General features: G+C 33.2%; 1 protein-coding gene across 1 annotated transcript; it reads left to right on the top strand.

Annotated features, from left to right (window-relative positions):
• Nucleotides 1-8,204: 8,204 nt before the first annotated feature.
• BDCG_16798 (uncharacterized protein) lies at nt 8,205-11,248 on the top strand (the record flags this gene model as incomplete). Its single annotated transcript, XM_045425996.1, has 6 exons — nt 8,205-8,360; nt 9,104-9,208; nt 9,329-9,679; nt 9,885-9,906; nt 10,647-10,898; nt 11,079-11,248. 6 exons carry the CDS (start codon nt 8,205-8,207, stop codon nt 11,246-11,248), a joined length of 1,056 nt encoding a protein of 351 aa, XP_045280662.1.
• Nucleotides 11,249-15,245: the final 3,997 nt, after the last annotated feature.

Here is a 15,245-nt window from a genome sequence, read left to right as displayed (position 1 = left end):
TTAGAATAATAGATGTAATAAGCTTCACTCTATTCTCAAGCATTTCATTTGAGATATCTTGATCAGAATTTCAATATAGCTCATTCTGTCTTTCAGATTTTAGCAGTTTTATGCTTTCTTCAACTGCTTTTCAATCAGCTTTTTCAAAGTTATACTGCTTAGAGAGAAGAGGATTTTCACTCATTTGTTTTTCACTCAGTTCAATATCAAATTGAATAATCTCATGATCTGATCCTGATGTCTCATTTGAATCAATAAACCAGTTTACAAGTCTTCTTTCCATTAGATTTTGTGACAAGAAGATTAGATCTATAATAGACTTCTGTTTCATGCCTTTTCTAAAGAATGTTTATTGATCAGACTTATTAACCAAATCTATTGAATGCTCAAAGGTTCATTCAATCAGATTATCAGCTCTCACTGCTCTCTTGCATTCTGAATTTCATCAGAGATAATATGCATTGAAATCTCCTGCAATTATAGAGTTTCTTGATGAAGTTATGTTCAGAAATCCTCTATCAATTGTTCAGATATTGTTATTTTCCTTCAATGACTTTTCATTATAGATATTTATGAGCTGTATAGTATCAAACTCATTTTCTTTATCTATAATATCACTCATCAGAATATCAGGGTCAGACATGATATCAAATCTTAGATTAAATTGATATCTTGATCTCTTTCTTCCATAGATCACTACTCTTGACTTTATCTCAGACTTTTGAGGTAAAAAGCAGTAGTAGCTTGAATGAGAAATAACATATTTTTGCTCAGCATCAAAATTCAGCTTCTGAAGCAGTATAAAATCAACTTTTTATTCAAATGCAATTTGAAGACAAGAATAAATACAATTTGAGTTTCTATTCACATTATTTTGAATAAATGTGATTTTTGAAGAGTTTTTAAACTTTTTTTGTTGTTTTTGTTGTATATTCATACTAAAAGAGAGTAGAGTAGAATCTAATCACTATCATCAGATAGTAGATTATAACTGTTCTGAAAAGTAGGAATCTCAACTGCTTGCATTATATCTAGTTTATCATCAGAGTCATTTCTCAATTCTCTAATCTTAACAGGAGTTTGAGAATTCAAGTTCTATTTACATTTAGCTGGAGAGTTGAAGTTTGAAGACTTAGATAGTTGAGAGTTTCTTCTTTTTGAGCTTGCAGTTGTGAGTTTACTGGCTTGACTCTTCTCTTCAGTTCTAGATTGACTTTGAGCTTCATCTTTTCTTCAGTTCTTTTGAGTTCTAGAAGCAAATATACATTCTTTTGAGCTAGATGCATGTTTTTCTTTGCAATTAGAGCACTTAAGCAGAGTATATTGACAAATTTCATCTCTTTTTAAGCATGTTTCACATTTATGCTCACTAGTTTTATGATCTCTGGCACAGAATGCACATTTTGAGTCTCTAAAATATGAGATTGCAAAGTATTCATATCTTTGACAGTTTGAACACTGTATTTGAGCTTTGAGATTCATCCTTGAGTCTCTGTATTCATGAACTCTCATTTTCAAATCTGCTACTCTTACTTCAGAGATCTTTGACTGTTCAAGTGTTTTTATATATACTAGAACAGAGGCATTTCTCCTGCTTTGTCTGAACTCAATTGAATTTAGTCATACAGGCTTCTTTCTCAGTTGAATAGAGTTGTATTCTTTCAATTCATTTTTGAGAAGTAGCATTCCTTCTTCACAGTCAAAAATTTCAACTGAAATATTATGAAGAATGAATTTGTCTCACTTTTCATCTCTTTCAGATAGAATTATTGTATTTAACAAAGATTCTACTGCTAACTTTCAGAGATTCTCATTCTGAATAAGGAATTCAGCACTGAATTCAGGCATTGTAGTCAGAATGATGAAGTTTTCAAAGAATGATGATTCAATTGAAGCTATAACTGGTTTTTGAACTTCAATATCAGTCATCAACTGAGAAAAGAACTGCTGGTTAATTTCATTTCTGATTCTGAAAATGAGATTTGAGTTTAGCTTGTTTCTTTGCAGAATGTCCTGATTTGAGACTTTGAGAATAAGTCTTCTATTTCTGAAGATTTGAAAGTTTTTCTCTTTTTACATTTTCTTTTCCACTTTTCTATGAATAGAGGCATGAGCAGTATTCTTCTCAGTTTTCTCAGGATTTTGAGCAGGTTTTGAGACAGCAGATTTAGAGATAGCAGGTTTAGAGACAGCAGATTCAGCTGCTTGAGCATATGTTTTCTTCTGATTCAAAGAAGAAGAAGAAGAAGAAGTAGAAAAGAAAGAAGAGCAAACTGAAGAGTCAGTGATTGTATTAGAAATTTTCAAAGTTTTTTGAACTGTGTTTGAAATTCCAAGTTTGAACTTGATCATTTCCTGTAGTTATCTAGCCTGAGTATGAAGAATTAACAGAACTTCTTCATTCATCTCACTCAGACACTGCTTTTCAAGAATTTTACTTACTTTTTCAAGTTTCTGTATTTCAAGAATTTGTTATTTCTCTATCTCTTCTTTCTTTCTTCTCTTCAGAATTTCAATCTCAGAAATAGCATTTGAGAAAGCATCTTTTTTCACATCAACTGAGTGTACTTTTGAACTCATTGTTCTTACTCAATGAAAAGTTGATCAGACTAATTCAATTGAGATATTTATTAAACTCTTTTGAATTGAAAAGTTGATCAGACTGTTTCAATTGAGAGATTTCTAAGTCTGTTTTCAATTGAAAAGTTGATCAGACTTATTTCAAAAGAAGAATTGCAGACTTTTATGTATAAAATATCTGATTTTTTTCACACTAGTTCAGTAACTAGATTAGATTTTTGAAGAGAATCTAATAAACTAAAATTGATTTTTAAGATAAATCAATAAAATCTTTACAATCTCTTTCTTGGAATACAGTGAGGAAAAGTATGATATCAATTGATAGTAAATCAGATAATATGACAGTTTTTAAGAGAAAAACTGACAAAAAATAAATCAATTTTTTGAAGAGAAATTGATTAAAACTATTCAATTTTATTCTAAATTATTCAATTCTCCTCACACAACAGGTGTGTAACTCAAATCAGTTAATAAAGAGTGTAAAAAAGAATTAAGTATTAATGAAAGCTCTTCAGTCACTGAAAAAGTAATTCTTACTTAAAAGAATATGAAATTATGACAGAAAACAACTCTGTTTTTAATTCTTTGTAAGAATATTGTGTAAAACCCAGAGAAAAACACCTTACTTTTTTAAGAGAAGTAAAAAACTATTTCTAAAATCTTTTTTTTGCATTAACTGCTGTAGAAGAATGAGATAGAAACTGCTAAGATATGCACTACTGTATATTCTCTATCAAGACTTTCTCTCTTCAGAGTCTTGATATTATAGAGAATATAAGTCTGTTTCTATATAATAATATAAATATTGTCAGCAGGATGTAGAGGAACTGGTTATTTATATCTCAAAATAGAAGACTTTGTCAATGATTATATCAATATAGAGTTAATTCTCAAATTCAATAGAAATCTAGTATTGCTGTTCTCAATCCCTTGCAGAATCTATTGAATATTGAGATATTAAAACTAGATTTAATATATCTCACTGTGCAGGGATCAAAGGCTCAGTCAGACCTTGGGATATACTGATTTTATAGTTGTCATATCTGCCAATTATGTATTGAGTACAGTTGCTGAGGTATCTTTTTGTACTTTTCTGTCGGGGATGGGCCAGATTGAGAGGGGTGGTACAAGGGCGAGACTTGGCGTTGATGTCCAGATACACTGAAGACAGATCGCGGAGGTTGCACTTTAGAAGTGGCTGTTGATTATGTGCTTGATATTATCACTGAGGTATCTTTTTGTATTTTTCTGCCGGGGATGGGCTAGATTAGGAAGGGTAGTACAACAGTGGGACTTGGCATTGGTGTTTTGGAACATCAAAGATGGACAGGGTTTTCGCGGAGGTCGCTCCTCAGATATCTCCACAACTACAGATCGGGGATCTTCCAAAATCGAGAAGATTGGTGCATATGACTAGGTCTCTTCACCTTACAATTTGTATGGCACTTTGGCCCGGGGTTGTGGTGTGGTAGGAGAGAACGGGGGATACTCCCACACAGGAGTTTCGAACAACGTCCGGTTCACGTTTGGCTGGATAACTCCACCACCACACAGGGTATGCGGTCGGCGATGGGGTCAGAATGCTCGTCTGATCGAGGGCTTTTCGATGGATCTATCGGCGGGTTCTTATTCGAAAAATCGAGCGAGTTCGTGGTGGAGCGGTTGGATTATTCGGAATAATCTTGATAAATCTGCAAGAGTATACTATAGAGTGTGATGATATCTATGAACAGGCTGAGAGAATTCAGAATATTCAGAAGAAGACTTATGAATTCTTGAGAAAGATCTAAGAGTATTAAAAGAGATACTATAACTCTAAGTATATTATAAAGAGTTTTAAGAAAGATAATAGAGTCTGACTGAGTCTAGAAAACATCATTATATAGAGATCTAGTAAGAAGCTGAATCTCTTATAAACAGAGTCTTATAAGATTATAAAGAAAGTTAGCTTATAGTTCTATAGATTAAAACTGTTATCTGAGTTATAGATATATAATATTTTTCATATCTTTTTACTCTATAAATATAAGAAATTCTCAGAAGAGAACTCTGTGACTCATCACTCTATTTATAAAGTACTAGAGAGTGAAAAAGAATATCAGATCAAAGAGATTATTAACTCAGAGAAGTGAGATTATAAGCTCTGATTTAAGATTCAGTGACAAGAATATTCTGATAAAATAAATAAGTTCACTTAAGAATCATCTGAGCAGATAAGATATCTGAAGAAGCTGAGACATGACTTTCATACTGTGAATTCTGATAAGTCAGAATGATACAGTGTTTGCTAAAAACCTGATTATAATAAAGATATTAACACTGATATTTGTAAATTCTAGTCTATAAGATAATAAGTTTCTACTGAGATGAACAGTTTACAGTGTATAAAAAGAAAAGAAGAAATCATGTTCTTATTAAAAGTTAAAAAAAATAAAGAAAATAAAAACAGAACTGTGAACATAATTTAGAGATTAATAAAAAAAAAATAAAGAAAATTCATACTTATATTTTTAATATCTGTAACACTTAACTTCTCTATGACTATTAATTCTTCTCTTTAAAAAAGTAGAGAGTATTATATCTGTGATACAGACAATTATTGCATTTAATGTGAAGATTATCAGAAATGCACAGACTTCAGAGAAGCTGAATATCAGAATATACACAGTTGTAGCAGAGTCTTAACAACTGATTATCTGTGTATATAATCAGATATCTCTTATATAGCTGTATTCACTCTCTCAGTTATACTGAAGTATTGAGACTGAAAATAATTAAGATGTAAAGAGAAAGTATATCTGTTTAGATTAACTTCTGTCACAAATTTATAATATTCACATTATCTTAATTACTTAGATTTTACAGATACCTGAGAATTCATCTCTCATTGATAATAAGATTGCAGAAATATGCTGCAGTGTGAGAACTGTTAATAGAAAATCTAGACATATTTACATATATCTGATCAGAGATTGTGTAAATAGAGAAGAGATAATCATAGACTCACAGAGCTGCAGAAGACACTGACAATACTGAGAGCTCTATAAGAACTATTAACTAGAGTGTGTAAGAAATTACTTATAGAGAGACTTACAGTAAAGAGTGAAACTATACTACTTAAAGTCAGAAACTAGTCTGCAGAAGACACAGAGTTGACTGCTAATTTAAAGATCAGATATAGTAACAGAGCTGAGAGAAGTGAAGACACTGTTGTAAGTGAGAACACTCCTGCTTTATTAACTAGTAAAAAGTGATTGAAGAAGTTATAGAAATATCTGTGAGAAGCTCAGCAGTGATCAGATATTATTCTGTAAGAATAAGTACTCACAGGCGATTATTCGGGTGTTTGCAGCTTGGTATGATATGTACTGTTAACTACTAGAAGTATTCACAGTAGAAAGATAAAATGTAGAAGTCAAATGTATAATAGTATTCAAGCTGAGTTGTGAATAGTATTCATAAACTTCAGTCTATATAGTTGTGTGTAGTCAAGAGCTGCTATGTAAGAATAAGTACTCGCAGGCGATTATTCGGGTGTTTGCAGCTTGGCATGATATGTACTGTTAACTACTAGAAGTATTCACAGTAGAAAGATAAAATATAGAGATTAAATGTATAATAGTATTTAAGCTGAGTTATGAATAGTATTCATGAACTTCAGTCTATATAGTTATGTATAGTCAAGAGCTGCTAGCTCTATTGATTATATGAGAGATAGAAATAGAAATAAAGAATCTGTGAGAAGTGTAATTTCTTATATATCTCTCTCTCTCTAAGACTTTATCTGTGAAGCCTTTCACTGAGTAACTTCATAGAATCAGCTCAACACTGTAGTGATATTCACTAAAAACTCTTCATATCTATAAAAAATCTCAGTGAGGAAAAATCCCTTATTATTATAAAGAAAAAAGAGTCTGTCACTCAGTTTCTTATTCTGTGAGATTCTTTGTGATTTACAGATTCTTCTCTGACTATTACACAGATTCATCTCACATCTTTCATATAGAAGAATTCTGATTGACTCTTAATTATTTTCATGAGATTCTTATATAATCATTATACAGATTCATCTTACAGATGAATCACTCTCTATGAGATTATTCTCATTAAAGAGAAGTATTTATATGTTAATCTTTCACTCATTCTTATAAATCATTATTCTTTGACACTGTAGAATTGTGAGGAATTTTTTATTCTTTCATTAACTCTGTAGAATTGTAGAATCAAGATATCTGCAGTCTGTAATCACTCTTTGTAATTATATAGAAAGATTCAGATCTGTGATTCATAATCACTCTTATTTACTAGAATGATCTGACTATTTCACAGAATTACTCACAGTGTAAGTAAATCTTTCTAGAGTAGTATAAATATTTCAGATCTGTTTATAAAATCTTATCTTCTTTTCTCTTTTTCTGTAACAGCTCTTATTCTTATAAACTGTGAGTATTTCTATTCATCTGTGAAGTGTTTTCACTCAGATAATAGAGAGAGAGTGTTTTTAATAATATTCATATATTGATTCAAGAACTTTTCAAGAATAAAAATTTTTCAATTTTAATATCTTTGTAACAATGTCTGACTGTCACTGAGCTTCTCATGAGTATTTTCATAACTTCTCTGATTACTTTTTATCAGCTGATGAAGTAGAGACACTGCTACTCATGATTATATCTTCACTTCTCTCAGCTCTATCACTGCATCTGATCTTCAGATCAGTGATTCATTTCATATCTTCTTCAGATCAGTTTCTGGCTTCAAGCAGTGTAGTTCTCTTCTTTACTGTAAGTCTTCTCATAAGTAATTTCTTATAGATTCTAGCTGACAGTTCTTATAAAGCTCTCAGTGTTGTCAGTGTCTTCTGCAGCTTTATAAGCTTATAATCATCTTCTCTCTACTCACACAATCTCTGATCAGATATATGTAAATATGTCTAGATTCTCTATCAATGATTCTCATGCTGCAGCACATTTTCACAATCTCATTGTCAATGAGAGATAAGTTCTCAGATATCTGTAAAATTCAGATAATCAAGATAATACAAATATCATGAATTTGCAATGAGAGTTAATCTGAGCAGATAAGCTCTCTCTTCATATCTTAATTATTTCTGAGCTGAATACTTCAGCATAACTGAGAGAGTAAACACAGCTTTATAAGAGATATCTGATCACATACATAGACAGCCAGCTCTCAAGATTCTGTCACAACTATATACACTCTGATGTTCAGCTTCTCTGAAGTCTGTGCATTTCTGACAATCTTTACATCAAATATAACAATTATCTGTACTATAGATATAATACTCTCTGCTTCTTTAAAGAAGAAAATTGATAGTTGTGAGAAGATTGAGTGTTACAGATAATAAGAATGTGAGTTTAAGTTTTCTTTATTTTTTCTTTATTAATCTTCAAATTATATTCATAGCTCTGTTTGTTTTCTTATTTTTTAGTTTTAATAAGAATATGATTTCTTCTTCTCTTACATACACTGCAGACTGTTCATCTCAGTAGAAACTCATTATCTTATACATCATCATCATCATTACAACCGCTCCACCACGAACTCGCTCGATTTTTCGAATAAGAACCCGCCGATAGATCCATCAAAAAGCCCTCAATCATATGAGCATTTTGACCCCATCGCCGACCGCATACCCCGTGTGGTGGTGGAGTTATCCAGCCAAATGTGAACCAGACATCGTTCGGAACTCCTGCGTGGGATTATCCCCCATTCTCCCCTACCACACCACAACCCCGGGCCAAATTGCCATACAAATTGTAAGGTGAAGAGACCTAGCCATATGCACCAATCTTCTCAATTTTGGAAGATCCCCGATCTGTAGTTGTGGAGATATCTGAGGAGCGACCTCCGCGAAAACCCTGTTCATCTTTGATGTTCCAAAACACCAACACCAAGTCCCACCCTCGTACCGCCCTTCCCAATCTGGCCCATCCCCGGCAGAAAAATACAAAAAGATACCTCAGCGATAATATCAAGCATATAATCAACAGCCACTTCTGAAGTGCAACCTCCGTGGTCTGTCTTCAGTGTATCGTATCTAGACATCAACGCCAAGTCTCACCCTTGTACCACCCCTCTCAACCTGGCCCATCCCCGACAGAAAAGTACAAAAAGATACCTCAGCAACTGTACTTAATACTGTCAGGTCACGTGATCTGGCTTACTAATCCCTCCACCATATAACTTTCCACAAAGCTAGCAACCTTTCAATCACACAAGCTTTACACCTTTCACAGGTTATGAGACCTGTTTTGTGCAAAATCACTGCCAATTTGAGATTCCTTGTCAATATATTCACTATTTGAACTACTGCTTCATTTGATACACTCATCAGGAGTTAAAATTGTCTTATTCTATCAGTATTGATGTGTTTGAGATCTTGATGATCAATAATACTACTGCTCACTTAAAAAAGAGGCTTGCAGAAAATGCATCACATTTGTAAAAAAGCAAGAAAAAGAGAATGATATTGACAAGGATTCAATAAATGAATATTAAGATGATGAATTCAATACAATCACACCCACACACATGTTCACAATCTTGTGTCCTTTTCACTGAATCAGTTGCAGTTGATGATGATGATTCTTCATACTCACACTCTGTCAGTGAACATTCTCCTGAAGTCTTTGAAAGCTTCATTGTCAAAACACTGTCTCAATTCAAAGCTGGTTTGAATACAGCTTCTGACATGGTCAGGCCAGCCCTCTAATCTACTCAGCAGCTTGATGAAGCTGGTTCTCTTGATGAGAATATTGAACACTCAGATGTCTACTGTTCAGATGAGGCAAAATCAGATCAACAGATGAAGCATCTCAAGATGATACTTGAGATGAACAAGAAGAAGCAAAGAGTTCTAGAACTTGAACTACAACTGGAAAAACTCTGTCAACAGAGATTCTCATCCTTCACAGATCAAACACAGAATGTCAACAATCATTCTATCATCACATCAACAGCCTGTACAGCCACATGGAATTCTAATCTCAGTGAAAGATTGGAATTCAATCTTTATAAATCAGATAGCTGTGTTGACAAGACAATCTCTCAATTCAAGAAAGATGTCAAGAATACTGTGAGATTAAACAGTCTGACTGATACATTCAATTACATCACATGAAGCATCTTCATGAAATTGAAACTGGTTGATGCACAGTGTTGATATATGATAGAGAAACAACAGACTCAGAACCCTCTACAAAGAGATGATGAATGAGCATCATTCTGAGATGCCAGAAACTGGTGGCTCTACATATTTATCTTGAACTCCTTGGGTGCAGGTGTCAGATCACATTTCTTCAAGTATGATGAAAATCAGATCACTTATACTCTATGAAATGTGATTGAATAGGAATACTCTGTCCTCAAAACACAGTTACACTGTGAGGCAGTTCTGAAATTCATGTCTCTTGATGACACACAGATCATCAATCTACACACATTCTTTGATAAGTTCCAGTCTGCCATCACAAAATTGAAGATGTTGAATGCTTCCTCTTCAGATGCATGAATATTTGATATCTTCTACTCAGTTCTACTCAACAATTGAAGGAATTATGTTCAGAAGAAGATAGAGAAGATACAGGATTCCAAATCCACAGCTGTGGTATTGAATGTTGATCTTCTCATGGAGGAAATCTGTTCACAGCTTGATTCTTCAAAAGATAAAAAGAACCTGCAGAATATAGATTCTGTGGCCAACTCAGCTACAACAGCTACAACAGCTACAACAGCTACAACAGCTACAACAGATACAACAACCACTACATCTATCAATTCTAACAACAATACATTGAATTCGGCCTGTGGAGGCTGAACTGAATGTGGTCATGATAGTACTCAAGAGAGCTTCTGAAACTATAAGAGATCAGGAAATCCACCTACATGTTCTGAATGTGAGAGATCTCACTTTGACATCTGTTGATTGATCAATTCAGACAGTGCTTCAGATAATTGAAGAATCTACAACACTGCAAGGATAAAGGAATTCAAAGAAAAGAAGAAAAAGAATAGTGAGAGTAAAACTCAATTATTTATTACAGATGAATCAGAGATCTATCAGATGACAAACCTTGTAGAGGTTATCAATGTATCAGCCTGTTTTATGAAATCTCACAAGGATCCCTTCAACAGGTGTTTATACATATCAAAAGACATCATCTTTCAGAAGAACCTTTATTTTGCTGATTCATTGATGCTGACTACTTCACACAACCTGAAGGTTCTACTCAATGCGGCCTGTAAGGCGGCTGCAGTGATTCCTTCGGCGACACTAGGCCTACTGACTGCAGCCTGTAAAGAGACTGCAGTGATTCCTGATTCATCAATTGATAATCTATTCATTGATGAGGAAATTTGACCTGAGTGTTCATTATTTCTCATATTCACTAATAATTGATGGATTGACTATGATATCTCTGTGAGAATATCTACTCTTTTAGTGCAGAATACACTGAACTCCCTGAAACTCATAGTTGAATCTGATGACTCTCTGACATCTACAAGAGATATCACTATAGTGAGGGAATCAACAGTGAGGAAATCTTCAGTGAAGAACAGTCTTGAAGATCTACTCACTGATCCTGAGATCACTGCACTTCTGATCCTGAAAAATCTCACGCGCGCCAAAGCTTTCATGAAATGAAAGTATTATTACAAGGCCTGTGTTAAAGAGATCAACTGTTTGAAATATACACATTGAAAAGAGAATATATAAAGAAGATAGAGAGATAGAGGGATAAAAAATGATGTATATCATGACTGATTTTTCATTACTTCACATTTTTCAGTCATTTTTTGTATCTGTACTTGATTTGAAGGTGAATTTTGTATATAGCATTGTGTATAGTTACTCTGATGAGTGGGGGTGTCAGGTCATGTGATCTGGCTTACTAATCCCTCCACCATATAACTTTCCACAAAGCTAGCAACCTTTCAATCACACAAGCTTTACACCTTCCACAAATACATAATTGACAGATACAACAACTATAAAATCAGTATATCTCAAGATCTGACTGAGCCTTTGATCCCTGCACAGTGAGATATATTAAATCTAGTTTTAATACCTCAATATTCAATAGATTCTGCAAGAGATTGAGAACAGCAACACTAGGTTTCTATTGAATTTAAGAATTAACTCTATATTAATATAATCATTGACAAAGTCTTCTATTTTGAGATATAAATAATCAGTTTCTCTACATCCCGCTGACAATATTTACATTATTATATAAAAACAGACTTATATTCTCTATAATATCAAGACTCTGAAGAGGGAAAGTCTTGATAGAGAGTATACAGTAGTGCATATCTTAGCAGTTTCTATCTCATTCTTCTGCAGTAGTTAATACAATAAAAAAAAAGATTTTAAAAATAGTTTTTTACTTCTCTTGAAAAAGTAAGATGTTTTTCTCTGAGTTTTACATAATATTCTTACAAAGAATTAAAAACAGAGTTGTTTTCTGTCATAATTTCATATTCTTTTAAGTAAGAATTACTTTTTCAGTGACTGAAGAGCTTTCATTAATACTTAATTCTCTTTTACACTCTTTATTGACTGATTTGAGTTACACACTTGTTATGTGAGAAGAATTGAATGATTTAGAATAAAATTGAATAGTTTTAATCAATTTCTCTGCAAAAAATTGACTTATTTTTTGTCAGTTTTTCTCTCAAAAACTGTTATATCATCTGATTTATTATCAATTGATATCATACTTTTCCTCACTGTATCCCAAGAAAGAGTTTGTAAAGATTTTATTGATTTATCTTAAAAATCACTTTTAGTTTATTAGATTCTCTTCAAAAATCTAACCTAGTTACTGAACTAGTGTGAAAAAAATCAGATGTTTTATACACAAAAGTCTTTCATTCTTCTTTTGAAACAGTCTGATCAACTTTTCAATTGAAAATAGACTAATAAATCTCTCAACTGAAACAGTCTGATCAACTTTTCATTTGAAAATAGATTAATAAACCTCTCAATTGAAACAGTCTGATCAACTTTTCATTTGAAAATATACTGATAAATCTCTCAATTGAAACAGTCAGACCAACTTTTCATTCAGTGAGTAAAATGAGTTCAAGAGTACACTCAGTTGATGTGGAAAAAGATGTTTTCCCAGATGCCATTCCTGAAATTGAAATTCTAAAGAGAAGAAAGAAGGAAGAAATAGAGAAACAACAAGTTCTTGAAATACAGGAACTGGAAAAAGCAAGCAAAATTCTTGGAAAACAGTGTCTGAGTGAGGAGAATGAAGAAGTTCTGTTAATTCTTCATACTCAGGCTAGACAACTACAAGAAGTGATCAAGTTCAAACTTGGAATTTCAAACACAATTCAAAAAACATTGAAATCTTCCAGTACAGTCACTGACTCTTTTTCATCTTCTACTTCTTCATCTTTGTGATTCAAAGGTTGCTTAAGCCAGCGTATGATTACAGGCGTACGCCGGCTTCTTATATATTGAATCTCGTATGCTAAATTAATTAGTGACTGCTATGGCCTCTCTTTACATTCATACACTAGTAGTTCAGAAGCGGCTGTGTTATTATCTGACAGTTGTACATTCTTCTGAATCACATTCTCCCTCATCAGATTCAGTCATGCTCATGTGACCATGTTGTACACCCTAGCTTCATGCAGATTAGCTTGTCACTAGCATTTCACAATTGTATAATCTATCTCTGATTCAGCTAGCATCTCACATACACTCTCACAAAGAAACTTTCACTATATTATATCACTCATTCATTAACTTTTCTTATTCTTCAACTATCATCTTCATCATTGTCATCATTGAATATCATCACTATTCAAGATTTCTATCTCTTCTTCTGCTCAACTCTTTTCATCTGTTCATCTATCACATTATACATATTCCTGGTGATGGCCTCTCATTCTCACAACAAGCATTCTCATAGTGCTCATACCAGGCAGTTTGTTAGCAGTAAGTGTAACATGTTGTGAAATATGATCAGGACTTGTTTATCTTCTAACAATTATCAGAATATACTATCATGAATAGCATATCTTCTTCATCTTCTCATACACTCTTGACTGTTTCCTTCTCAGCGGGTTTCTGATTGTGTTTTCTGACACAATTTTGCATGAACACAGATGCTGATATGTTGTTTTTATTTGTGTAGAATCTTCACATGTTGACAGATTCATGTCTGCTGATGATAGTGAACTCAGTGTTGAATCATTGATCAAGAACTTGAAGAATGTGATAATGAAGAAATTGTTCATGTCATGTGTGATCAGGTCTTTCACATCTCTCTCTACTTCTTCTGCTGCTTCTTTCCCTGCTGCTTTCTCTCAATCTTCTACACTTGTTCCTGTGTCTGATTCTCCTGCTCCTGCTACTTCTGATTTTGCTGTCTCTGCCTTTGTTACTAGCTTTCCTCATTTCAAGAAGATGTTGTGTAGGCTCAGTGAATCACATTTCTCAGCACATATGCTCTCACTCTTCTTATCAATCTCTAGAATGATTTATTGTATAAAGACTGTGTATAACACAACTATCTGAAGCTCAGTCACAGACATCAATTATTATATTCATTTTAAATACTTATGATGAGATAATTGTTCATTTATATCAGAGAATCATCTTCTCTCTTAATAGTGTTGAGATTGTAAGTCTTTTTCTTTTTCATCTTTTCTTTCTGATGATGATTTTTCTGTTCTTAGAGAAAATTATTATGAGTTTTACTGTGTATGAAGTTATAGTATTCACAGATACTAAGAAGCTTTTTATAACTATAAAGTTCAATATTATAGAAATATTTACTCTGATGAATTTCTTCAGAATAATAGATCTGTATCAGTCTATTCTCTAATATCTGTTGTCTGACTTTGTAATGCAGGCAAAAGATATCTGTGTTTTCAGAAACAGAAACACAGATGTTGTACTCTTTTATATCTATGAGTGTGAGACTTGTATATCTTGTCTGAGATGTTGTTATGAGAATGAGCTGTTCACACACTGTGTTCTGCTTTCTGTATTTCTCTGTGTCTCTCTCTCTCTTCCTGAGAAGCCTCATGCATGTTGTAATTATGTGTACAACTCTAAGATCAGTGAGTGTTCATTTGATAACTGTTCTCACCTCTGATTTTGCAGTTTCATATGCTAACAATAGTTCTTAGTTACTCCAGCATCAGAGGCTATTTTAATTGAAGATAATAACACTGCTGTGACTACTTTCTTCTGTTTTGAAGCTTTTCTCATCACTTTCTCTCTCTCTTCTGCAGAGAAGGTTGTGCATATATCAGATTGTAAGTGTTCAGTTCTGAGTGACTTCTATTATTCATTCAGTTCTGCATCTCTCTTTTTCATTTCTTCTGCCTCTGTTCTTCCTGCCCTGGCTTCTGGTTCTGCAGGTCTTATGCTCTTCTTCAATTTCTCTACATATATATGTACACATTTCTATATTGACATTTCAGCCAATCTTGTAATAAATGACATTAATGTTGTATACAGAGTGATAGAGGAATTGAAGACATGCACAGCATTGTTGTGAGAGCAGCTTGTGACTCTTGAATTTCTTACAGATCTTGAGTTTTGAGATTTCCTTTGTTTTTGACATTTTTCAGATGATGTGTAAGAAATCCCGCTTCTTGCGGATTCTTTACCTCTA

The sequence above is a fragment of the Blastomyces dermatitidis genome, assembly GCF_000003525.1.
Source record: "Blastomyces dermatitidis ER-3 genomic scaffold supercont1.3, whole genome shotgun sequence".
NCBI classification, from domain to species: Eukaryota; Fungi; Ascomycota; class Eurotiomycetes; order Onygenales; family Ajellomycetaceae; genus Blastomyces; species Blastomyces dermatitidis.
This window is presented reverse-complemented; position numbering and strand designations above follow the sequence as displayed.